Source organism: Heteronotia binoei, chromosome 15, assembly GCF_032191835.1.
Source record: "Heteronotia binoei isolate CCM8104 ecotype False Entrance Well chromosome 15, APGP_CSIRO_Hbin_v1, whole genome shotgun sequence".
Taxonomy (NCBI): domain Eukaryota; kingdom Metazoa; phylum Chordata; class Lepidosauria; order Squamata; family Gekkonidae; genus Heteronotia; species Heteronotia binoei.
The window spans coordinates 64,034,414-64,060,580 of record NC_083237.1 but is presented as its reverse complement, the minus strand read 5'-3'; the positions used below and the strand labels follow the sequence as shown (position 1 = coordinate 64,060,580).

At 47.4% G+C, this 26,167-nt stretch overlaps 1 protein-coding gene across 1 annotated transcript in view; it reads right to left on the bottom strand.

Annotated features, from left to right (window-relative positions):
* Positions 1-26,167, bottom strand: part of LOC132584205 (unconventional myosin-Id) — a 440,151-nt gene that overhangs the window by 154,866 nt on the left and 259,118 nt on the right. Inside the window, exons 12-16 of the mRNA XM_060256019.1 lie at positions 25,682-25,752; positions 22,952-23,026; positions 22,734-22,866; positions 11,696-11,862; positions 6,890-7,097 (exon numbers count right to left, since the gene is read on the bottom strand). Coding sequence (XP_060112002.1) covers positions 6,890-7,097; positions 11,696-11,862; positions 22,734-22,866; positions 22,952-23,026; positions 25,682-25,752 — 654 coding nt within the window. The remainder of the gene's footprint in view (positions 1-6,889; positions 7,098-11,695; positions 11,863-22,733; positions 22,867-22,951; positions 23,027-25,681; positions 25,753-26,167) is intronic.

Sequence of the window (26,167 nt, the reverse complement as noted above, 5' to 3'; positions counted from 1 at the left end):
TGGCAACATAGGCTGCAAGGTTTTGACTGACGGGTCTTCTAAGAGGACTGCCTGGGGGAAATCGGAATGCCTCCAGGTGAGGTGGGGAGAGAAAGAAGAGCATGAGAAAAGGAGGAAGGAAAAACAAACAGTGTCAGGGCGCTGGAGAGACTGTCAGAGAAAAAGCAATGTGAAAAGGACATCTCCGTGAGCTGAGCCTTAATAAGCGACTCCCTTTTCCACCATATCATCCTGTCTAGCAGTCCGCCTTAGGGGAAGCTGCATCCATTCAATAGACCCAATGCCTTCAGAAATGGAAGTGGGCAGGGCGATGAAGCAGGGCGGTTTCCAAGACCCCAAATTGGCAGCATCCGAGGCTGTTGAAATCTCTTTTAAAGAAACCCTCAGCCCAGCGCGAGGGGGTGGAGGGCACGCAAATTAGAAGTCTGATTTCAAAGCTCCAGCCCCTTTAATATGAAACTACATTTGAAAGTGTCCATTCAGCACTGTCTCTAGAACGAACAATTAAAATGCTCTCTTACGAAAGGGAATGAGTTTCTGGAACCTGCACAGGATCATTCTGCTCACAAGAGATCTGTTATTTGACTAGGATTGATTGTTTTTAAATCTGTTTTTTTTATCATTATATGTCTATTGTTATTTTTATATGTTGTGAACCACCCTGAGGGGGATAGGGTGGGATGGAAGCTTAATAAATAAAGTAAATAAATCAGATTTTCAAAGATGCATCACACAATTGTTCAATGCAGTTTACTTAAAAGGTCAAGGTAGTCCCCTGTGCAAGCACCAGTCGTTTCCGACTCTGGGGTGACGTTGCTTTCACAACGTTTTCACGGCAGCCTTTTTACGGGGTGGTTTGCCCTTGCCTTCCCCGGTCATTACACTTTCCTCTCAGCAAGCTGGGGACTCATTTGACCAACCTCGGAAGGATGGAAGGCTGAGTCAACCTGGAGCCGGCTACCTGAACCCAGCTTCTGCCGGGATCAAACTCAGGTTGTGAGCAGAGGGCTCTGACAGCAGTACTGCAGCTTTACCACTCTGCGCCACGGGGTTCTTATTGTAGAGAAAAAGGAAAGGTCCCCTGTGCAAGCACCAGTCGTTTCTGACTCTGGGGTGACGTTGCTTTCACAACGTTTTCACGGCAGCCTTTTTACGGGGTGGTTTGCCATTGCCTTCCCCGGTCATTACACTTTCCTCTCAGCAAGCTGGGGACTCATTTGACCGACCTCGGAAGGATGGAAGGCTGAGTCAACCTGGAGCCGGCTACCTGAACCCAGCTTCCGCCGGGATCAAACTCAGGTTGTGAGCAGAGGGCTCTGACAGCAGTACTGCAGCTTTACCACTCTGCGCCACGGGGTTCTTATTGTAGAGAAAAAGGAAAGGTCCCCTGTGCAAGCACCAGTCATTTCTGACTCTGGGGTGACATTGCTTTCACAACGTTTTCACGGCAGCCTTTTTACGGGGTGGTTTGCCATTGCCTTCCCCGGTCATTAGACTTTCCTCTCAGCAAGCTGGGGACTCATTTGACCGACCTCGGAAGGATGGAAGGCTGAGTCAACCTGGAGCCGGCTACCTGAACCCAGCTTCCGCCGGGATCAAACTCAGGTTGTGAGCAGAGGGCTCTGACAGCAGTACTGCAGCTTTACCACTCTGCGCCACGGGGTTCTTATTGTAGAGAAAAAGGAAAGGTCCCCTGTGCAAGCACCAGTCGTTTCCAACTCTGGGGTGACGTTGCTTTCACAACGTTTTCACGGCAGACTTTTGACGGGGTGGTTTGCCATTGCTTTCGCCAGTCAGCTACACTTTCCCCCCAGCAAGCTGGGGACTCATTTGACCGACCTCGGAAGGATGCCATGCAAGGCTTGCCTTCCTGCTTCCCACGCCTCAGACATTCCACAAAAGGCTGACCAAAGCACGTGTACCTGGGGACCTGGGCTGGGGCACCACCCCGTCACTTGCTTCCACTGGCAAAATCCATGCACTGCCTAGACCAGGGGTGTCAAACTCATCTGTTATGTGGGCCAGATCTGACATAAATGAGCCCTAGATGGGCCAGGCCATGATGGGCCAGGTCGTGTGTGTACCTATGTAAGATTAGGTAACAGAGATATAAATTTTGTAAAGGACACAGACAAACACAATTATATATTATATATTTTTTAATTGTGTTTGTCTATATATATATATTTAAAAATGCTTAAAACATGAGCACTTGTCAGTCTTAAAGATGCTTTCTTCGTATCTCTCCTCTGGGATCCAGGGGACTGGGCAAAGGAAGGTCTGGCTCTTTCCTTCCTTCCCCAGGGGACTGGGGGGGGGAGCCTCAGCCAATAGAAGGAAGAGAGGCTTGGCTCAGTAGTTCTCCCGGGTGATTGGGAGAGCCTAGCAAAGCAAGCTCTGCCTCCCCCCCTTCCTCCCCAAGGGAGGAGCCTCAGCCAATGGAGAAAATAGAGGCTTTGCTCTGGAGCTCCTGTGCAACTGAGCAAGCCTGGCAAAGCAAGCTGAGATGCAGAAGGAAACAAGAGATTGCTAGATATCGGGTCGACATCTATGACATTTATGACATCTGTGTCTTAAATTGTAAAATGTGTTGCACCATCCACGCCGTTTTTATCCCGATCTGCTTGTTTCGCTTGTTGTTTATTTTTGGTTTTTAACTGTTTTACTGTGTTTGTAATCCGCCCTGAGCCCATTATGGGAAAGGGCAGACTATAAATCTACTAAATAAAGAAATGCATTCGGGTTAACTGGAATTAGGTTTCCTCCCACATCCTAGTTTGTGGAGGAAACATGCCCTCTAGATAATTCATGTGTCTGCATTCATACGCCACAAGTAACCAGGGTTTCCTACATGCAAGGTTAAGGGAGGAGCGGAGGACGAAAAAGAAGCACGTTGGTGGGTTAAGAGTGCAAACTGATACAAAGTTAGGATCAAATGGCGAAATAGTGTAATAAATTGGAAGGCCGTTTGGTCTGGATCCTAACTTTGTGTCAGTTTAAACTCTTAACCCACCAACGACATGTATTTCAGCCCACAGTACTGTATCCCCTCATCTGAAGAAGTCTGCCTGCGCGCGAAAGCTGACCTTCTGAATAAAACTTTGTTGGTCTCAAACGTGCAACTGGACTCCTACTTCAGACCAATACGGCTGCCCGCTTGGACCTATCTCAAAGGGTGACATAGAAGATTGCCTCATCTATTTCCTAGAACAGCAGTCCCCAGCCTTTTTGTATGTATGACATGTCAGATCTTGGTTTCCAAAGTACACAAGAGAGCAACGGAAAGGGCAGGGGCGGTCACCAGGGAGGGCTGGTCTGCAGCCCACAGGCTGGGAAGCACTCTTTTAGAACTTTAATTTTTCACAATCTCAGTGGCCTGCGAGAGCTCCCTCTGCTGATAAGCTGCCATCCTCAGTATGCAGATGAGAGACCGCTAACTAGGCTAATTAGGATACACGGCAACATTTTAAGAAATGCGCTGTGAGAATCCTCAAACCCTTTCGAGGCAGGCAAAGCATAACTGCTAAAAGGAGGGGGGGGGATGAGTGTGGCGAGAAAAACAAGACTGTTCAAAGAAAACTCTGCCATCGCAAAATCCATCACGCTGTCAGTGAACCCGTTCTTATGTTTACTCGGGGCTCAGAGTGCCAAATCAATATTTTAGCACTAGCTGAAAAATTAATTTTCGACTTCCTACTGGTAGCACGAATAAATGGGGCAAGCGAAGCAGCAATAATGCCTGACTCCTGCAAATACTGCTTACTATTTGTGGTGTTCCAATGGGGGGGGGGGAAGAGCCCTCTCCCCCACACAAGAAACAGCAAAAAGGGAACATTTGTTCTAGAATTATCCTCCTCTTCTGGTTAAACACACAGGGATGAGCTCTTAAATGGCAGCAATAAACCAGAGTTATAGCTTGCCTTAGCATTAGTATGCTAAGACTCTACGAATGTTCGTAGCATTCTGTCTCAAGAACCACAGGCAATCTTAACCTTTGCTCTGGAAACAAAAACGGCAGCACTTCGTAGTTTACATTTTGTCACGCCATAAAAGGTTCACACAGACACACATACACCGTGGGGTTTTTGCTATGAATATCAATTGATGCAAGTCTGCTTGCGAGATCTGCAGAACTGGATTTGTGTTTTCAAAGAGCAGACATTTCCAACCCTCAGCTCTGCTGCCCTCAGTTAGAAAACGTGCGAAGGAAACCCTCTGGGGGTTTGGGGCATTCTCAATGCTGCAGGGCATCTTCTGCTTTCCATCCTGACTGTATTATGGGATCAGGCTTTGTCCCTGGGTTTCTAAGAAAAAGGTAAAGGTAGTCCCCTGTGCAAGCACCAGTCATTTCCGACTCTGGGGTGACATTTTCGCAGCGGAATTTTTCTGGTGCTTACACAGGGGACCTTTCCTTCCTTGCCATTGCCTTCCTCGGTCATCTACACTTTCCCCCAGCAAGCTGGGGACTCATTTGACCGACCTCAGAAGGATGGAAGGCAGTCAACCTTGAGCCGGCTAGCTGAACCCAGTTTCTGCCGGGATCGAAGAAGATGATGATACTGGATTTCTATCCCACCCTCCACTCCAAATCTCAGCGTCTCAGAACGGCTCACAATCTCCTTTATCTTCCTCCCCCACAACAGACACCCTGTGAGGTGGGTGGGGCTGAGAGACCTCTCCCAGAAGCTGCCCTTTCAAGGACAACCTCTGCCAGAGCAATGGCTGACCCAAGGCCATTCCAGCAGGTGCAAGTGGAAGAGTGGGGAATCAAACCCGGTTCTCCCAGATAAGAGTCCGTGCACTTAACCACAGCACCAAACTGGCTCTCACAAATTCAGATTGTGAGCAGAGGGCTCGGACTGCAGTACTGCAGCTTTACCACTCTGTGCCACGGGGCTGCTCATGATGTGAGTCCTCGGTTTCTACAGATAACATAAAGCGGAGGCCAAAGGCTCTGGAGTGAGCCAAAGGGATCTTGGCCTGTCCTCTCAGGAAGTCCTTCTGGCTCACTGCTGCTTAAAGGGAGAGCTTGGGAGCAACATGTTCTTGCAAACTGTATTTTTACTCCTATTTCGTTTTGCCAATCATTCTGCATCACCAGGGTGGGAGACTCATTATCCCAAATAAATACGAAACAGCTCATCATGCTCTGCTCTCAAACGTCCTTTTCACTTTCACTGAACCCCAAACCCCAAGAACTCTGCACAACCTAAATCAGTTTAAAGAGGCACTGTACTACTATCCGACAAAGCGTATCTGCGTAATTTCACTCGATTATAGGGTTGCCAACTCTGGGTTGGGGAATTCTTGGAGATTTGGGAGGCGGAGCCTGTGGAAGGTGGAGTTTGAGCATGGGAGGGACCTCAATAGGATTTAATGCCACCAAGCCAACCTTCCAAAGAAAGTGCTTTCTCCACGGGAACTGGCCTCTCTGGTCTGGCGAGGAGTTGAATTTCTAGGAGATCTCTAGGCCCACCGTGGAGGTTAGCAAACTCTACCAGATTGGCTCAGTTTATTCAGAAAGTCCTGCTGCCTAATGCAGAATCTGGAATTTGACATGAGCCCTGTTGCCACTGGTTGAATGCTTACAGCCCAATGCTGGCCAAGCTTGCTTAACATAAGAAGAATAAGAAAATGTTGGATTTATATCCTGCCCTCCACTCTGAATCTCAGAGCGGCTCACAATCTCCTTTATCTTCCTCCCCCACAACAGACACCCTGTGAGGTAGAAGAAGATATTGGATTTATATCCCGCCCTCCACTCCGAAGAGTCTCAGAGCGGCTCACAATCTCCTTTCCCTTCCTCCCCCACAACAGACACCCTGTGAGGTAGATGAAGATATTGGATTTATATCCCGCCCTCCACTCCAAGGAGTCTCAGAGCGGCTCACAATCTCCTTTCCCTTCCTCCCCCACAACAGACACCCTGTGAGGTAGATGAAGATATTGGACTTATATCCCGCCCTCCACTCCGAAGGGTCTCAGAGTGGCTCACAATCTTCTTTACCCTCCCCCCCCCCCCCCACAACAGACACCCTGTGAATGAAGAAAATACAATTCCAATATAGTGTGAAGTTCTGAGGATATAGTCCCAGGGTCAGAGGAAGAGGAGGAAGAAGACTGCAGATTTATACCCCGCCCTTCTCTCTGAATCAGAGTGGCTCACAATCTCCTTTACCTTCCTCCCCCACAACAGACACCCCGTGAGGTGGGCGGAGCTGAGAGGGCTCTCCCAGAAGCTGCCCTTTCGAGGACAACCTCTGCCAGAGCTATGGCTGACGCAAGGCCATTCCAGCAGCTGAAGGTGGAGGAGTGGGGAATCAAACCCGGTTCCCCCAGATAAGAGTCCACACACTTAACCACTACACCAAACAGGCTCTCGAGCCACACAGAATAAATGTCAGATGTTTGAGACCAACAAGAGATGAATGTCAGATGTTTGAGAGAAGGAAGGAAGGGAGGGAGGGAGGAAGGAAGGAAAATAGATGGGGGGAGGAAGAGGGAGGTGGAAAGATAGCAACTTTAAATGCATTCTCCATAGCACTTGGAGAAGAGACAAATACCTTTTCCAAGCCGGGCTTCGAGAGCCACACAATATGTGTTATAGAGGCAGATGTGGTTGCCAAGTCACAGTTTGGCTACCCGTTATAGCCTTTTGCCACTCATAGGCAATTGCCACCATTCAAAATGTCAGTTATTTATACTGTGGAAAAACAGACAGGTATGCAAGGTTCAGTTCGATTTGGGATGACCCAGGAGAGAGAATCCTCAATCATGTCACGGAGGTCACCACCACAAAAACTTCAAGTGCACTGGAAATCTGTCATATTGCCTCTTACAGTGGGGAGAGATGGGGTATTTTAAAGCAGCTTTCTCTGCTGCTCCTCACCTTCTGGAGAAAGAGAACCACCCACACGAGCATCTTGGCATGCAGCTCTTCCAAGGTGAACAGCGTCCGTGGGGTTCGAATGAAAATTTTGGTCTTGCCGTAAGCCACGTCGTGCTGGAATCCACAGTGCTCTATCAGCTTCTTCACCGCTTCCTTGTCTGAGGGGAGCTTGTGATTCGGCCACGTGAATTCAGGGATTATCTTGTACCTGTGTTCACAGCAGAATTTTTAGGAAGGGTTAAGTTTCTCTTACAGCCAACCCCAGCCTCCCCTGAGCTCACTGCTTATCTCAGTAGAGGACTCTACGAGGACATCCCCATTATGACCCTACCAAAGTTGACTCCCTCAGGGGGAGAAAAGGAAGAAACCTGCAGATCTATGTCATTGGGTGAGGGGCACTGAGCATTTATTCCAACTGTAAGAAACGGAGTGAGACTCCTTCCTTTTCTTACCCCTTCTTGGGAAGACAGCTTCCAAGAGGAGCTAATGGAATCAGCACTCTGTACAGGATTCATTTAAACAGGGGGTCAGTGTGCTCCCAGTGAAAGATTTTATCCTTGGTTTCTGCTCTACTGTTTGAGAGAATATTTGACTACTGCTGGTTTTAATCAAACACCAAACAGATGCAATCAGTGAACCGGAGGGGCTCAGCCACTTTGCTTGAAAATATAATTCTTCGAATTTGTCAGAGGCTCCTGGCATTGAACTAGGATCCAGCAAGGAGCCAACTCGGGGCACAGGGGCTGTTCCAGGGATGAAGGGCAACAGAAGTATACAACACTCGTCCTTAGGGCTGAAAGGATGCAGGCTCTAGAATAGACTGGGTACAAACACTAAGGAAAAGGCAGGCCTTTCATCCTCGCTTTGTCTTCTGCCTGCTGTTCTCCAGGACCCAAGTCAAGCCCAACCATCCACCAACTGGCCTCAGTTGGAAAATACACTCCTGATATGTAGGACATTGTATGCACAGCTGTGGAAACAGGGAGAAATACCAGAGAAATGGGACTGGATTGTGAAAGTTTTATCGTGGAGTGAGATGGACAAATTAACTAAAATTTTAAGAGACTATGATTTAGATATATTCAAAAAGAAGTGGAAGAAACTTAAAGGATATATGGAGAAAGAATGGAATATAAAAAGTCGTTGGACAATTTATTAGTATTAATGAGAGAAGAAAAATATTGAACTTTGATTGGTTAGCGGTATTGAATTTAAATTTATAACTTCGGGGAAGTCAAATATTGGAGGGAGGGGGGGTTGAAATATCATATGGGCTAGCATAGAAAAGAGACAATTAATTATTGTAACCATATGTTATTAATAAATTGTTAAAACAGGAAAATACACTCTTGATATGAATTCAAGGTAGCCCCGTCTGGCTCCAGCAAAATCTTTGCCAACTGTTCATACAGTTTGTCCAGCTCTTGGAAAAATCCTGATGTACACTCTTTCTCCACCGTCTTCACTTTTTTGGGGAGCAAGCTACACATAGTACAATGAAAAGGCCACAGCCAGGATTTCATGTTTGGTGGGGCCCTTAGCAGCACTTTTTGTTGGGAAGGGCAGGGGGCCACCTAGTTTGGCCATAAACATTTTCTCTGCTTACGGCTGGCTACAAGAAGGCTTCTCTCCCCTTCCCCCTGCCCCGTGCCAATCTGAAGCCCCTGCAGTAGCAATGCTGACCTTGTTCTGAGTGGTGGCAAGTGGTGGTGAGCAAAGGGGGCAGACTGGAGGCCCTCCAACGGAGAGTCCATATAGATGGAAGGGGAGGGGCCACCATAGCTACGGGCCTGGTACAATGCCAGGTTAAAATGGAGGAAGGAGGTGCAAATGTCACAAGTGGCATCTGTGATGGACAGAAGGCTGTCCTGCCCTTGAAGAGGAAAACAGCCATTCACTTGAGCCTATGGGAGTGCTGCTCCAGCATCTAATCACCTTCTGAGAAGGGGGAGAGAATGTTGGAGGGAAACACAGCCAGAGCTGAGTTCAGATCTGCCTCAGGGAGAGAACAGTGAGAGCTCAGGTGTGGCTCAGGAAAGGAGCAAACAGAGTGAAGGGAAGCTCTGCTCGGTAGTGTGGCAGAACAGAGTACCCAGTTGCCTTTGGCCACGAGCTGACGCGGAGCCACTGATTCTGACCTTTGGGAAAAGGGCAGGCCTGTGTGGGGTGGAATCCTGTGTCTGTGTGTGAGGATCCAACCTAGTGGCTAATTGGTGAAAGCTTGTTCATGCTGGGACGTAGGAAAGAAAACTGAAACTACTCTCTAAACTAATGTGCCTCAGTCAAGTTTCTCTTTTGTCTGTTGGGGAAACCTGTGCTGCTGATATGTTCCTGGAAACCAATCTTTAAACAAATAAATCTCCTCTGCGGTTGATACACAATACCTGCCTCAGTCACCTTCATATTCTACCCAAAGCTTAGACACCCTGTCAGGAACAGCTCCTGACAAGTACAGCGGAGTTTGGCCCTGGGAATTGCTTTGCTGGTTCAACTGTCCTTGTTCATTAACTATTGACTCTTATGCTGATGTATTTGCATCCATATGATGCACTAACCCCACACTATAAATGTATTCACATATACTAACATGTAGTGTTCAGAGCAGGGGTGTCAAACATGCGGCCCAAGGGCCAAATCAGGCCCTGAGCAACTTGCTCTTGTCTGCTTCCTTCTTCCTCTCTCTTGCTTCCTTTTGCAACTCAACTCGCTTTGCAAGGCTTGCTAGACTGCACAGGAGCTACAGAGCAAAACCTCAATTTTCTCCATTGGTTGAGGCTCCTCCCCCTCCTGGTCCCCTGGGGAGGGAGGGAAAGAGCCAGAGTTTCCTTTGCCCAGTTCCCTGGATCCCATGAGAGAGATTCAAAGAAAGCACCTTTAAGACCAACGAATGCTAATATTTTAAGAATGTTTTATTCTAAGTTTAAAAAAAACCCCTTAAGTTGTGTTTGTCTGTGTCCTTTAAAAAGTTTACATCTCTGCTACCTAATCTTAAATAGGTACACACATGGCCCGGCCCAACACAGCCCAGCCCGTCCCAGCAAGGTCTCATTTATGTCAGATCCAGCCCCCATAGCAAATGAGTTTGACACCCCTGGTTTAGAGCACCGTGGGATGTTCCTGGTTTCCGGGTGGAAAGGGAGCGTAGGAAGACAACTCTAGTCTGATCTCTCCGGGCAACGCAGATATGGACCAACCAAAATGGGAAGAGCAAGAGGAATGTGGCTGCGGGCGAAGGGACCACTGAGGCCTGGGAAAGGACTTTTTATCAATTAATTCAAAGGACTTTGGCGGGCACGGGAAAAAGGGGAGCCATTATTTTGTGAGGTATAATAACAGGGGCACTGCCCATCCACGTTGCAATTGCATGCTGATAACGGTTGCTATTGGATCTATTAAGAAAGCTTCTTCTGCATATAATCAAAGCCCTATGATAGTATCCGAGCAAAACCTTACACCCTCGCTACCTTTAGTTTACCTGGTATCTGAAGGGAAAAGGGAAAGTTTAAAATAAACCTGGTTCCCTTAAAACCACAGGAGGCCATGTGGGTCCCCTCAGTGAATAGAAACAGCCTGTCACAACACTGGAGTCCCATTGTGGGGAAAAAAGGATACGGATGTCTAAACAAATAACCAATCCCAGCATGCAGTAACTGCAGAGGCTTCAAGGAAAGTGTAACACATGAGTTCAGGCATGCCTAAAAGTACTAGAAAGCCGCTTGGTTGCCCAAAACAGCATATAACCATGTAATTGATAAGGAGTTTGTTTCATTTGTGTTTAGCTCCGATGAGGCATTTTTGCTCAGTTATGGCAGTGCATACATTTTTTTTATGCACCCAGAGAGCAAATTCTTTGTTCACTGGTTCTACCTCTCTGCTCGTTACCCATTAATTGGAGAAACTTTTCCAGTGGAAATTTGCTGAAGAGTGGGGGGGAGGGGGGGGGAGACGTAACTTTCAAACAGGTGAAAGACAAAGGCTATACCTCCATAATAGCTTAAGTCAAGAACAGGGATTGTTAAAAAGGCTACAAATTTTTCAGTAATGTTGCTAGGGTTGCCAATCCCCAGGTGGGGGCAGGGGATCCCCCGGTTTGGAGACCCTCCCCCCGCTTCAGGGTCGTCGGAAAGCGGGGGGAGGGGAGGGAAATGTCTGCTGGGAACTCTGTTATTCCCTAGGGAGATTTATTCCCATAGAAAATCATGGAAAATTGATCCGTGGGTATCTGGGGCTCTGGGAGGGCTGATTTTTGGGGGAGAGGCACCAAACTTTCAGTATAGCATCTAGTGCCTCTCCCCAAAATACCCTCCAAGTTTCAGAAAGATTGGACCAGGGGGTCCAATTCTATGAGCCCCTAAAGAAGGTGCCCCTATCCTTCATTATTTCCTATGGAAGGAAGGCATTGAAAAGGTGTGCCGTCCCTTTAAATGTGATGGCCAGAACTCCCTTTGGAGTTCAATGATGCTTGTCACAGCCTTGATCTTGGCTCCACCCCTAATGTCTCCTGGCTGCACCCCCAAAGTCTCCTGGCTCCACCCTCAAAGTCTCCTGGCTCCACCCCCAATGTCTCCTGGCTCCACCCCCAAAGTCCCCAGATATTTCTTGAATTGGACTTGGCAACCCTAAATGTTGCCAAAATCTATTTAGGAGATTTTTATGCCAGTCCTGCTTGAATCCTCTTCCCTCAAAGTTAGAGACTCCTCTGATCTGTATCACAAAGCCTAAACTGTACCACATCGTACAACCGGGGCTTCATATCTAGTTGTGTTCCCCTCCTCCCAAGACTGCAAGAGACTCCTCTTCTGTTACCTGTGAAGGAACTTCTCGTATGTTTGGCGATAGGCAAATCCAGCCCGTCGGACCCGCACATTCTCCAGGAGCCCAAGGTATTCCACCTGGTGCCTACAACGTTCTTCGTCAAACAGCTGGGGAGATTTCTTGTCATTGGGCTTGATGCAGCGGACGTAGAAAGGCTCCTACAAGAAGGCAGTGTGGAACACGGCAATTTAAAACACACACAAAAGCTATGATGCAAAGGTAACTGAGAGACACTGATCACTTAACATTAAGAAGAGTCCTGCTGGATCTAAGCAGTGGTCCAGCTAGTGCAGCATCTTGTCTCACACAGTAGCCAACCAGTTTCTCTGGACAGCAAAGAACCAGTTTCTCTGGACAGGGCATAGAGGCTGAGGCCTTCGTAAGAACATCAGAAGAGCCCTGCGGGATCAGACCAGTGGTTCATCTAGTCCAGCATGCTGTCTCACACAGTGGCCAACCATTTCCTCTGGAGAGCCAATAACAGGGCAGAGAGGCCGAGACCTTCATAAGAACATCAGAAGAGCCCTGCTGGATCAGACCAGTGAGGGTTCATCTAGTCCAGCCTCCTGTCTCACTCAGCGGCCAGCCAGTTCCTCTGGAGGGCCAACAACAGGGCAGAGAAGCCAAGACCTTCATAAGAACATCAGAAAAGCCCTGCGGGATCAGACCAGTGGTCTATCAAGTCCAGCATCCTGTCTCACACAGTGGTCAACCAGCTCCTCTGGAGGGCCAACAACAGGACACAGAGACTGAGACTTTCATAAAAACATGATAAGAGCCCTGCTGGATCAGACCAGTGGTCCATCTAGTCCCGCATCCTGTCTAACATAGGGGCCAATCAATTCTTCTGGAGGGCCAACAGGGCAGAGAGGCCGAGGCCTTCATTTAAAAAAAAAAAAGATTTTGTTAATATAAAGATGAAATTACAATTGTTTTGTTTTTTAGAAATACAAAAATAGAAAAAAATATACAGTTCTAAACTGAAACGTATGAAGCAATCTAAAAAATACATGCTTACGCATATTTAGCCTTAAATTGCTATTTATATTTACCTCAGTGTACTGTTGTTAAAAGAAGCATAAATGTCTGTTGATGGTGTGGATTTGTAATAAGAGTTGGTAAGAAAAGGAAGCCATTTTTCGAATGTTCAGTTTTCCAGTTTGAAATTGCGATTTAACATTATCAGTTACATTATCTAAAAGAAAGTGATCCCTTATTTTAAGATACCGTGAATGCACTGTAGGGGGTTCCTTATCCTTCCATTTTGAAGCAATAACTCGTTTAGCTGCTGCGAGTATGGGCCAAGACCTTCATAAGAACATAAGATGAGCCCTGCTGGATCGGACCAGTGGTCCATCTAGTCCAGCATCCTGTCTCACACAGTGCCCAACCAGTTCCTCTGGATGGCCAACAAAAGGGCATAAAGGTCGAGGCCTTCATAAGAACATAAGATGAGCCCTGCTGGATTGGACCAGTGGTCCATCTAGTCCAGCATCCTGTCTCACACAGTGCCCAACCAGTTCCTCTGGATGGCCAACAACAGGGCATAAAGGCCGAGGCCTTCATAAGAACATAAAATGAGACCTGCTGGATCGGACCAGTGGTCCATCTAGTCCAGCAATGTGTCTCACACAGTGGCCAACCAGTTCCTCCAGACAGCCAACAGGCACGGAGGCCGAGGCTTTCATTGAAACATCAGAAGAGCCCTGATGGATCAGACCAGTGAGGGTCCATCTAGTCCAGCATTGTGTCTCACACAGTGGCCAACCAGTTCCTCCAGAAAGCCAACAGGCACAGAGGCCGAGGCTTTCATTGAAACATCAGAAGAGCCCTGATGGATCAGACCAGTGAGGGTCCATCTAGTCCAGCATCTTGTCTCACACAGTGGCCAACCAGTTCCTCTGGACAGCCAACCACAGGGCAGAGATTACCATGATTCAAGGAGCAGGCCAAAGAAACACATACTCCTTTTCCCAGTCCCTCCCACTTGCAACATGAAGTTTCCTTATTGTTCTTAAGAATGCTGGTTTTATGGCTTGAATCCAGCATCACAACCAGAGTAATAGGGAGCCTGGCTAGTACCACCATCTTTAAAGGTCAGTATCAACAAATTTAATCACAGCTGAGAACAGAGAAAGCAGATTCGTGTCAAAGAAGGGAGGTGTCGGAAGACAAGGTTCTGCAGGGGCAGAGCAAAACCTTTAACTAAGAGTAAGGGGCAGAGAGCACCACTTCCCCTAAAAAGGTCACTACTTCGTACACACGGGAAGGCAACACATCCAGTAAATCTGCGTTGAGATCCACATGGCCTTTGTCAAAGCACTGATTTCATCATGGGATAACTGCCAGAGCTCCGTCTGTGAAGACAGACTATTTATATCAAATCAGCCTTAAGGCTCCGTTATTCCTGGTTTTTCATCTTGTTTATCCCCAGAGTACTTTTATAGTAGGTTATTTGTGGGCTGTTATCTTACCTGCTGCTAAGTGCAGAGCTTAGCTCCAGTGCAATGAATTTTACACTGGAGGAAGGTTCGATGCAGAGTTAAGCACTGCGATAGGACACTATTTGTTGTTCCTATTTCACAGACGGAAATAGGGCCTAAGGGACAGATTGTGTCTTAGAAGTCTTATTTGTTACAGAGCAGTATTTGACCAATAAGCAGCCCCTCAGGGAAAGTGAACACACCCCTTAACAAACAAAACCCACGCAGCTTGTCTTCCATCTTGCACATCCAGCAAAATGTATTTATTCACAACCCATCGTTTTGACAAATCAAAGAGACAAGAGGCTTTTCTGCACAGAAAAATCCAGGACTTCATGCATTAAGCGACACCTCAAAGAGTTCACATTTAGAAAAATCCTTTAGATGGCATATTGGGTTAATGCATTCATTTACAGAGTTTGAGTCCAGTGGCAGCTTTAAGATCTATAAGGCTTTATTTTTGGTATAAGCTTTCGTGTGCACACAGTCTTAAAATGCCACTGGACTCAAACTTTGTTCTGCTACTTCAGACAAACACGGCTACTCACCTGAATGTATTTATTTACATTACCTATACTATAGTCTGCCTTCCTCTCTGGAATTCAAGGCAGATTATCCAGAGTGAGATAACAGAGCAAACAGGATGGGACACTCAATAAACAATGCATAGGATTTGGGTTATAGAAACAACCGCAAATCTAAAATAACCAGAATTGAAGCAAAGCGCAAGTGTTAGCGCGCCACAATAAATGATGCAAAAACAGGGGAAGGTATTTGTGAGTTTCCTGCATTGTGCAGGCGGTTGGACTAGATGACCCTGGAGGTCCCTCCCAACTCTATGATTCTACACAGTAGGATCCGCCTTACAGCAAACTACACAGTATTGTATAGACCACAGTCCCTAATCACTTGTCCAAGTAACTTTGTGAAACATTTTGTACCAGCGCTACCCCACTGTCTGCATAGAAAAGCCCTCTAAAATAATTCAGTTCTGCACAGTTTGCAGAAAGCCAAGAGAGTGGGGGGCTCCCCTGACCTTGTCAGGCAGACCGTTCGACAAGGAGGTGGCCACAGCGGAGAAGGCAGTGGTTGATTCTGCCAACTTGCAGGTTGGCACCAGCAGAAGCCCCTGCTCCAGTGAGCGGAACTGTTGTGGGGGAGAGGAAGTCTCACAAATATGAGGGTCCAAGGCCATGAAGGCCAGTTTGGTGTAGCGGTTAGGAGTTTAGATTCTAGTCTGGGAGAACCAGGTTTGATTCCCCATTACTCCTCCACAGGCACCTGCTGATGTGACCTTGAGTCAGTCACAAGCTCTCTCAGAACTGTTCCCTCAGGAGCAGTTCTCAAAATGGCTCTCTCAGCCCCCACATACCTCACAGGGTGTCTGTTGTGGGGAGGGGAGGGGGGGAAAGGAGATTGTACGCTGCTCTGAGACTCTAGAGTGAAGAGCGGGGTATAAGTTCAGTCTCTTCCTCCTCCTCCTCCATGTATGTGAGAACCAATTCCTTAAATTGAGCCTAGTAACAAATGGACAGGGAGTGGAATGAGTATAGAATGGAATTCAGACGCATGCGCCTATCTAGCTCCTGGGAATAGCCCGGCTGTGGCATTCTGAGGGCTTTGGCCGCCAGAGGTATTTCCATAAGACGAGTGCTTGTTAGCAATTGACTCAGCCCCTATTCTAGCCTCATTCACTGCAGTTGCCTTTCTCTCCTAAACAAGATATTTTTATACAGTCTATTACCATAGTAACCGTTATCCTAAAAAGGTAACCATCTACCAGCATGGTTCATCTCCCTGTCATTAGTTAGAAGGTCAACTGAATGCATTCTCCCAACTATATCGGCCCCCCCTGCTAGAAGCCTGCAGCTAAGGAACTGGTTGGTTAATTCAAATCAATGTGACATTTAGTACCCCAAAAACAACCTCCTGCCCCCTTGGGTTCTTGGGCCCTATGGGGGCAGAATCAACAATAAGCAGACTGAACTCTTCTTTTGAGGCTTCATGTAAGTCCGACACCTTTCTGAGTCACAAAAGTCTAACAGGCCCCAATCCTTTCCTCTCAGGCTTCTGTTTCCTCCACTTGTCCCTCCCTCCTACATATGAGTATGCATGGACATACATGAAACTGCCTTATACACAGGGCTTTTTTTGTAGCAGAAACTCTTTTGCATATTAGGCCACACACCCCTGGGGTAGCCAATCCTCCTGGAGTTTGCAGTTGGCCCTGTACGAAGAGCCCTATAAGCTCTCAGAGGATTGGCTACATCGGGGAGCGGGTGGGGATGGTCTAATATGCAAAGGAGTTCCTGCCACAAGAAAAGCCCTGCTTATCCTGAATCAGACCATCAGTCCATCAAGGCCAGCATTGTCTACTCCAGGGATTCCCAACAAAGTGCCCATGAACAGCACAGCTCCCACTGACACTTTGCTGGCACCCACCAAGCAGGGCTGGCCCTCCCACTAGGCCAATTAGGCATTTGTCTAGGGCGCTGGGCTGGGGAGGGCACCAAATTGGGCCCTCTGGGTCCAGAGCCATAGGCAAATACTCATATTTTGCCACCTGAGAGTCTGTGTGACAGCCAGATCATCAAAGAACAAGTGGGGAGAGCGCTTGGCCGATATGCAGTCTCCGTAGAGCTCTCCTAGCGTCTTCCATCCAAAAGTGGAGAACGCTCAGAGAACGCTGCTACAGAGACTGTGTGCTAGCCAGGCGCCCTCCCGCCCGCTCTCCGATGACTACAATCATCAGAGAGCGGGCAGGGAGGGCACCTGGCCTGCACACAGTCTCTGTAGCATTCCCTGAGCATCCTCCGCTTTTCGGTGGAAGACACTTGGAGACTGCTACAGAGACTGCGCTCCAGCCAGGTGTCCTCCCCACCCGCTCTCTCATGACTATGATCATAACAGAATGGGCGGGGAAGGCACCTGGCTGGCATGCAGTCTCTAGCATTCTCTGAGCATTCTCTGCTTTTCGGTGGAACACACTCAGGGAGCACTACAGAGAATGCGCTCTGGTCAGGCGCCCTCCACGCCGGCTCTCTGACGGCTACGGAGAGCCAGTTTGGTGTAGTGGTTAAGTGTGCGGACTCTTATCTGGGAGAACCGGGTTTGATTCCCCACTCCTCCACTTGCACCTGCTGGAATGGCCTTGGGTCAGCCAGAGCTCTGGCAGAGGTTGTCCTTGAAAGGGCAGCTGCTGTGAGAGCCCTCTCCAGCCCCACCCACCTCACAGGGTGCCTGTTGTGGGGGAGGAAGGTAAAGGAGATTGTGAGCCTCTCTGAGACTCTTCGGAGTGGAGGGCGGGATATAACTCCAATATCTTCATCTTCTTCTTCTACGATAATCAGAGAGTGAGCGGGGAGGGCACCTGGCCCGCATGCAGTCTCTGTGGGGCATGGGGGGGCCAGGGAGGCTGGGGGGGCGGGAAGGCAACGAGCCTGCCTGGGGCGCCGCGCTCCCTAGGATCAGCCCTGGAACCAAGTGTTTTCAGAAAGTTAGTGAGCTCAGAGGGGGCTTTTGCCCTGGAGGGCTTCTGGTTGAGGCACTGGAGATCTAGTTGGCTGAGCAGTTTTTGCCAAGATGGGGCGTTGGGAAGAGCTACCACCACAGCACAACGATCTCCACTGAGGGACTGAATATAAGTTGCCTGTATCTGCAAGGAAATATTTTGCCAGTTCATCTTAAACGATGTTCTGTTAAACAAACCTTCTGCCTGAAATTTTCAAGAGTCGCTCTTAGAGGTACTCATAACTTCACTTTCTGACATTTTATACTTGGAGAACAAGTTCCTAGAGAGCATTATGCAGAACTGTTTTTGAAAGCACAGACTGCTCCAAAAGCAGTTGTGACATGGCTGGGGGAAAGCAGCAGCCCAACAGATTTTAAAACACGTTCCTCCACTGAATATCTGTTTCTTCCCTCCTTCCCTCCCCAGGTACTTGCAAAAGTCTAAGCACCTCTTTGGATCCCAGCAGAACTTACTCACAAACAGGGTTGTTTTTTTGCAGCAGGAACTCCTTTGCATATTAGGCCACAAACCCCTGATGTAGCCAATCGTCCAAGAGCTTACAGGGCTCTTCGTACAGGGCCTACTGAAAGATCCAAGAGGACTGGCTACATCAGGGGTGTGTGGCCTAAAATGCTACAAAAAAGCCCTGCTCACAAACATTTTTAACACTCAAATGTTAATGTGGTCCACTTGCATCTCAAATTTGGTGCTTAAGCCAGCATCCCTTCAATTTCATTGCCAGGTAGACCATAAGAGAAGCCATGTTGGACCAGGTCAATGGCCCATCCAGTCCAACACTCTGTGTCACATAAGAACATAAGAGAAGCCATGTTGGATCAGGCCAGTGGCCCATCCAGTCCAACACTCTGTGTCACATAAGAACATAAGAGAAGCCATGTTGGATCAGGCCAATGGCCCATCCAGTCCAACACGCTGTGTCACACAGTGGCCTATATATATACATACTGTGGCTAATAGCCACTGATGGACCTCTGCTCCATTTTTTTATCCAATCCCCTCTTGAAGCTGGCTATGCTTGCAGCCACCGCCACCTCCTGTGGCAGTGAATTCCATGTGTTAATCACCCTTTGGGTTCCGTCCAGGGGGAGAGAGAACCTAGGGTAAGGGTATCAACGGCCTGGGCCATCTCCTTATTCCAGACAGCAGCCAGGTCTTGGCGGAATTTAGCTTTCTTATCAACTCCAGACAGTTTGCGCAGCATGCCTTTCTGGCATTTCTGTTTACCGGCTGAGCCCCCCCCCCCCCCCCCCTTCTGTAGCACAGTCAGGGTAAGGAGCACACGTTAACTGTGGAAATATTATGAACACTGAACTTTTTTTTTTTTTACTGCCTTTCAAAACAAGGAGCCCTATACAAAACCTGTCTCACGATCCACAGGCAAATGCAAAAAAATAAATAAATGAATCTAAGCCAAGAGCTGGCAACGGTTCAGTGAATACAGAACGGCAGCTTGCAATCTGTTCACAACATTAGCTCTATTTCGGGGGGGCGGGAGAGCCAGTTTGGTGTAGTGGTTAAGTGTGCGGACTCTTCTCTGGGAGAACTGGGTTTGATTCCCCACTCCTCCACTTGCACCTGCTGGAATGGCCTTGGGTCAGCCGTAGCTCTGGCAGAGGTTGTCCTTGAAAGGGCAGCTGCTGGGAGAGCCCTCTCCAGTCCCACCCACCTCACAGGGTGTCTGTTGTGAGGGAGGAAGGGAAAGGAGATTGTAAGCCACTCTGAGACTCTTCGGAGTGGAGGGCGGGATATAAATCCAATATCTTCATTTACCTCACAGGGTGTCTGTTGTGGGGGGGAGGGAAAGGAGATTGTGAGCCGCTCTGAGACTCTTCAGAGTGGAGGGTGGGATATAAATCCAATATCTTCATCTACCTCACAGGGTGTCTGTTGTGGGGGAGGAAGTGAAAAGAGATTGTGAGCCGCTCTGAGACTCTTCAGAGTGGAGGGCGGGATATAAATCCAATATCTTCATTTACCTCACAGGGTGTCTGTTGTGGGGGGGGGGAAGGGAAAGGAGATTGTGAGCCGCTCTGAGACTCTTCAGAGTGGAGGGCGGGATATAAATCCAATATCTTCATCTACCTCACAGGGTGTCTGTTGTGGGGGAGGAAGTGAAAGGAGATTGTGAGCCGCTCTGAGACTCTTGGCGTGGAGGGCGGGATATAAATCCAATATCTTCATCTACCTCACAGGGTGTCTGTCGTGGGGAAGGAAGGAAAAGGAGATTGTGAACCACTCTGAGACTCTTCGGCGTGGAGGGCGGGATATAAATCCAATATCTTCATCTACCTCACAGGGTGTCTATTGTGGGGGAGGAAGGGAAAGGAGATTGTGAGCCGCTCTGAGACTCTTCAGAGTGGAGGGTGGGATATAAATCCAATATTTTCATCTACCTCACAGGGTGTCTGTTGTGGGGGAGGAAGGGAAAGGAGATTGTGAGCCGCTCTGAGACTCTTCGGAGTGGAGGGCGAGATATAAATCCAATGTCTTCATCTACTTCACAGGGTGTCTGTTGTGGGGGAGGAAGGGAAAGGAGATTGTGAGCCGCTCTGAGACTCTTCGGAGTGGAGGGCGGGATATAAATCCAATATCTTCAATATCTTCTTCTTTCCAATCCGCAGAATAGAGCAGGATGGGGATGCTTCTAATTTGTCTTTTTTAAAAAAATTGGGAGATTTGCTGTGTTGATGTTTGAATACCCCATCATATCAGACTGGCTGAGGCAGCAGCTCAAAAAAACCCCATGTATTTGAGCTAGGTGTCTGGCTTATTAAGTGACAGAGTTAGAAATGCCTGGGGGGAGGGGGGAAATCCATTTACAGAGAAGGCTAGTTTCAGAAGGTAACCCTGCTGGTCTGAGGTAGAAGAGCTAGATTTGAATCCAGTAGCAACCCTATAACAAGATGTTGGGGGCACAAGCTTTCGTGAGTCAAAAGATCTCTTCATCAGATTCAAGTAGGAATGGAGAGCTCCAAGTCTTTATATCCCATTCGCAACATGGCTGGATACAACTCAGTGCCAAAGGGGGATCAGTAAGGACTGCCAAGGAATAAAGACTGCCCTATACAAGTCCCAAACCTGCTAAATTAGTAGTCTTGGGATCTTCAGGGAATAATCCATGATCTTTAATTGAGAGCATCCATTTAAAACCAAATGGCCTTATTCGATCATTTGGTTCAATGGCTCCTGTGACATAATCCCAGTTAAACGCAACCACCTCCTGAACTAAGGCTGATGCTGCAATCGCTTTTTCCCTTTTAATGTACATTTTATGAACACTTAACTTTTTTTTTTTTACTGTCTTTCAAAACAAGGAGCTCTATTCAAAACCTGTCTCACAATGCACAGGAAACGGCCAGAAAAAAAATCTAAGCCAAGAGCTGGCAATGTCTAAGCCAACTGAGCTATTATTGCACCCAACAGATACACCCCAAATAGCCTGGCGGTAGCACCTAGGAGCCCTATTTAGACATGGTAAAAGGAAACCCGATTTAATGAACATAAATATATTGAGCAGCTTGTAAAAAAACAAACAACACAATGAGTTCAAACATGTGCAGAGTAACATAAGAGACGCCATGTTGGATCAGGTCAATGGCCCATCCAGTCCAACACTCTGTGTCACAGTGGCCAAAAAATTATATACACACACACACACACACACACACACACTGTGGCTAATAGCCACTGATGGACCTCTGCTCCATATTTTTATCTAACACACACACACACACTGTGGCTAATAGCCACTGATGGACCTCTGCTCCATATTTTTATCTAACCCCCTCTTGAAGGTGGCTATGCCTGTAGCCGCCGCCACCTCCTGTGGCAGTGAATTCCACATGTTAATCACCCTTTGGGTGAATAAGTACCTCCTTTTATCCGTTCTAACCCGACTGCTCAGCAATTTCATTGAATGCCCACGAGTTCTTGTATTGTGAGGAAGGGAGAAAAGTACTTCTTTCTCTACCTTCTCCATCCCATGCATAATCTTGTAAACCTCTATCATGTCACCCCCGCAGTCGACGTTTCTCCAAGCTAAAGAGCCCCAAGCGTTTGAACCTTTTTTCATAGGGAAAGTGTTCCAAAGAGTACATTTGATTCCTACAGAGGAATCAACCTCGTTAGCAAATATCTGATAAACCAAGAAGTTTTTCACTGCACAGTGGTCTCTTGAAAAGCTTGGTACTGCTTTCTAAAAACTGCCAGACAACTCTGTTCTTGTGCTCCATTCCCCTAGGATGGTTAATTTCTCACTGTGTATATCTGTTGTTTGAGTTACTGCTTATCTTGCCAGCACCACTGCATTCCCTTCCTTTTTATTTGTATATAATAAAGTAAAATAAATAAATAAATGGAAAAAATTCTCCTTCTCAACCCTCCTAAGTGCAACATGAAATAGTGACCTGCTGTCTTAACAGTAAGGATGGGCATAAACTAGGCAAATGCAGTTTGTGACTGAACCACAAACCAAAAAGGGAGCCTCATTCATGGTCCTGAAAACCTTGTGGAAAGGGCCCATAGTCCCTTTGCAAAAAGAATGGAGGGAAAAGCTGAGCAGCAGGGAGAAGCTGTTTGGGGCTGTCTTCTGCATTTCCTTTAAACTGCAGAAGCCAGCCCAAAAAACAGTGGTTAGCAGAAAGAGGGGATCTTCCGGGAAAGGGTTTCCCTCCTACCTTTCTTCTTGGCTTTGGTGAGCTGCAGTCAGTAGAGATGGGGGTGAAGAGCCCCCAAAACTTCCTTTCTGTCCCCCACAGCTTTTTTGTGGGAAGCAGAAAACAGTGGTGGAGTGAAAAGCAGGGTTTAAATGGCTCCAAGCCCTTTAAACCAAACAACTGAGAGGTGGGAAGGCAAAATCTGTGGTAGTTGGTCCCAGTTCTTCAGTTCACAAACGTCAGTTCCTGAACCCCAAACAGGCCAAAATTCATGATAAACTTAGCTTGCCAGCTGGTTTGTGCCAATCCCTACTTAAGAGTATGCAAAAGTTTAAGGCCAAGACTGACTGCCGTCTTACCTTAGAGGTCAAGTTTTCCACTAAAGCAATCATGGAGTTCTTGAACAACGTTGCAGCTGTCAACGGACGCTTGGTCACCTCTGTGATGCTCAGCTTGCCTTCCGGCCACATCTTTTTCAAAACAGGGTTGCAGCTACAAAGGCAGAGGATGAATTAAAAGGTCACCGAGTATTTGGTAGTGCATCAATAAGACGTGAACTGTGATCTTTCGCCCTTACCTGTTATACATCAGGCGTTTGAAATCTTGAAACAAAGTGTCCTTGTTTTTATCGATAAACCCCGTGGCTGAGTAGCTGGTAAAGGAAAGGGAGGAAAGAAACAACAAACGCATGCAGGTATCAGTGACAATACAGTAGGCCGTGATGAATGAGAATCGAAGAATCACTTGCCTAACAAGGTAGGCCTCCACATATGTTGTCAAGCAGCTACGGCAAGGGGTCACCCAATGGGGGAAATTCTCTTTGGGTCACCCAATGGGGGAAATGAAGATTGATACTTAGGAATTAGGATTGATACTAATTAGGATTTTGTCATACCACTATTCTAATGCAGGTGATGAGTAATCAGTCCATTTTGAGGCTAAAGTTATTCTGGCTGTAGAAGTTACTAATTAACTCAGCTTTTTGCTTATCTAGGTTAGGATCTATGCCTCTATTCAATAATAAATTTTATGGCACCAACATATTAGTTAATTTTATTGCTTTTAGAATTTTAATAGAGTTTTAATTAAATTGTTGAATTGTATTCTACTGTTAAATATTGTACAATGTAAATTATTGACTTGCGTTGTTAGCCGCCCTGAGCCTGCCTCGGCGGGGAGGGCGGGATACAAATAAAAATTGATTGATTGAAAATTGATTGATTGATTATGGCAAAAGGATATTTTTTATCTGTTGTATGCAGTCCCGTAGATAGGGGCCACAGGGGGAGGGGGCCATGGGAGGTCCATGGAGATGACAGCAGGAAGCTGGAGAGGCTGAAGGCTACCTCTCTTCCACCTCCCCGTGTGATTTAGAGCCAGCCAATAAGATGATTGGTTTGCTCTTTAAATGGTATGGGGCAAGTAGCAGCTGCTCTTGGATGCCCCTCCTGTGCAATTAAATTGCACTTGAGTGGGAGGAAGAGGGGCGGCCCCGGGATGAGGGGTAAGGGACCCCAAAAACTGTCAGGGGCCCAGGTCCCATGGGCCCCTGGTTAACTACGGACCTGGTTGTATGACTTTAAGCCAATTAGGTTGTATTTTCATGCAGTTCCACCAGCAATGGAGAAAATCGGCATTCATGTCACATTTTTTTCTTGCATAATGGACCATAATTCTTTTATGGTCCATAAAATAATTATTTTATTTAAAGTAACTGGGGGAAGGTACCATCGCAGCATTGTTTGAACTGCTTGGAAGCAGACACTAAACACTTCCAACATTATACTAGAAGAAGTCCACACTCCCTCCCGTTCAGCGTTAGTAATGTTAGAAAGAGAGACTTTATTTTCTGTACAGAACTGCATTTCAACGGCTTAACAACCAAAAAGCACAAACCAAGTTATTTTTAGGGCAGATTTCTTCAGTGAGGTCCACAGACTGAAGAAAGGAAGAAGAAGAAGAAGAAGATGAAAGAAGAAAGAAGGAAGAAGGAGGAAGGAAGAAGGAGGAAGGAAGAAGGAGGAGGAAGAAGAAGAAGAAAGAAGGAGGAGGAGGAGGAAGAAGGAGAAGAAGGAGAAGAAGAAGAAGAAGAAGATGATGATATTGGATTTATATCCCGCCCTCCACTCTGAAGAGTCTCAGAGCAGCTCACAATCTCCTTTACCTCCATCCCCAACAACAGACACCCTGTGAGGTAGATGAAGATATTGGATTTATATCCCGCCCTCCACTCCGAAGAGTCTCAGAGCGGCTCACAGTCTCCTTTCCCTTCCTCCCCCACAACAGACACCCTGTGAGGTAGATGAAGATATTGGATTTATATCCCGCCCTCCACTCCGAAGAGTCTCAGAGCGGCTCACAGTCTCCTTTCCCTTCCTCCCCCACAACAGACACCCTGTGAGGTAGATGAAGATATTGGATTTATATCCCGCCCTCCACTCTGAAGAGTCTCAGAGCGGCTCACAATCTCCTTTACCTCCATCCCCAACAACAGACACCCTGTGAGGTAGATGAAGATATTGGATTTATATCCCGCCCTCCACTCCGAAGAGTCTCAGAGCGGCTCACAGTCTCCTTTCCCTTCCTCCCCCACAACAGACACCCTGTGAGGTAGATGAAGATATTGGATTTATATCCCGCCCTCCACTCCGAAGAGTCTCAGAGCGGCTCACAGTCTCCTTTCCCTTCCTCCCCCACAACAGACACCCTGTGAGGTAGATGAAGATATTGGATTTATATCCCGCCCTCCACTCCGAAGAGTCTCAGAGCGGCTAACAATCTCCTTTCCCTTCCTCCCTCACAACAGACACCCTGTGAGGTAGATGAACATATTGGATTTATATCCCGCCCTCCACTCCGAAGAGTCTCAGAGCGGCTCACAATCTCCTTTCCCTTCCTCCCCCACAACAGACACCCTGTGAGGTAGATGAAGATATGGGATTTATATCCTGCCCTCCACTCCGAAGAGTCTCAGAGCGGCTCACAATCTCCTTTCCCTTCCTCCCCCACAACAGACACCCTGTGAGGTGGGTGGGGCTGGAGAGGGCTCTCACAGCAGCTGCCCTTTCAAGGACAACCTCTGCCAGAGCTCTGGCTGACCCAAGGCCATGCTAGCAGGTGCAAGTGGAGGAGTGGGGAATCAAACCCGGTTCTCCCAGATAAGAGTCCGCACACTTCACCACTACACCAAACTGGTGTACACACACACACACACACACACACAGAGGAAAGAAAAGGTGTGGTTAAAAGATGTAAGAGAATATTTCAAAAGCAAGTAGAACAGCAAGCATAGGAACAACATACTTACATCACATCTCCAGCATAGTGCTTAATCCTAAAGTCTCTGTCAAACTCCAAGTTTTTGTCTGTAGCACAGAGCTTAAAAAACAAAGGGTTAAGAGGTCAGTGCTAAACATGTAAGGCCTCAGACTGGTTTAAACTGCCCAGCAGAGCCCCAGTCCCAGATTGGCTCCTTGGTGAGCTCTTTCGGGTAGTCCAATTTAAAGGGACGGCCCAAAAGAGCCCCAGCGAAGCCGCCTCTCTGCTGTTTTTTGTGACTGTGCTGCTGCTTTTTCTCTCTCAGTATGTTTCAATTTGTGTCTATTGGACCAGTAACAATTAAGGATTTCCCAAAAAAAAAGGCCAGATCTGAATTTTAAAAAAGGTCAAGGTAGTCCGCCGTGCAAGCACTAGGTTGTTACCAACTCATGGGGTGACATCACATCATGACATTTTCTTGGCAGACTTTTTTAATGGGGTGGTTTGCCCTTGCCTTCCCCAGTCATCTACACTC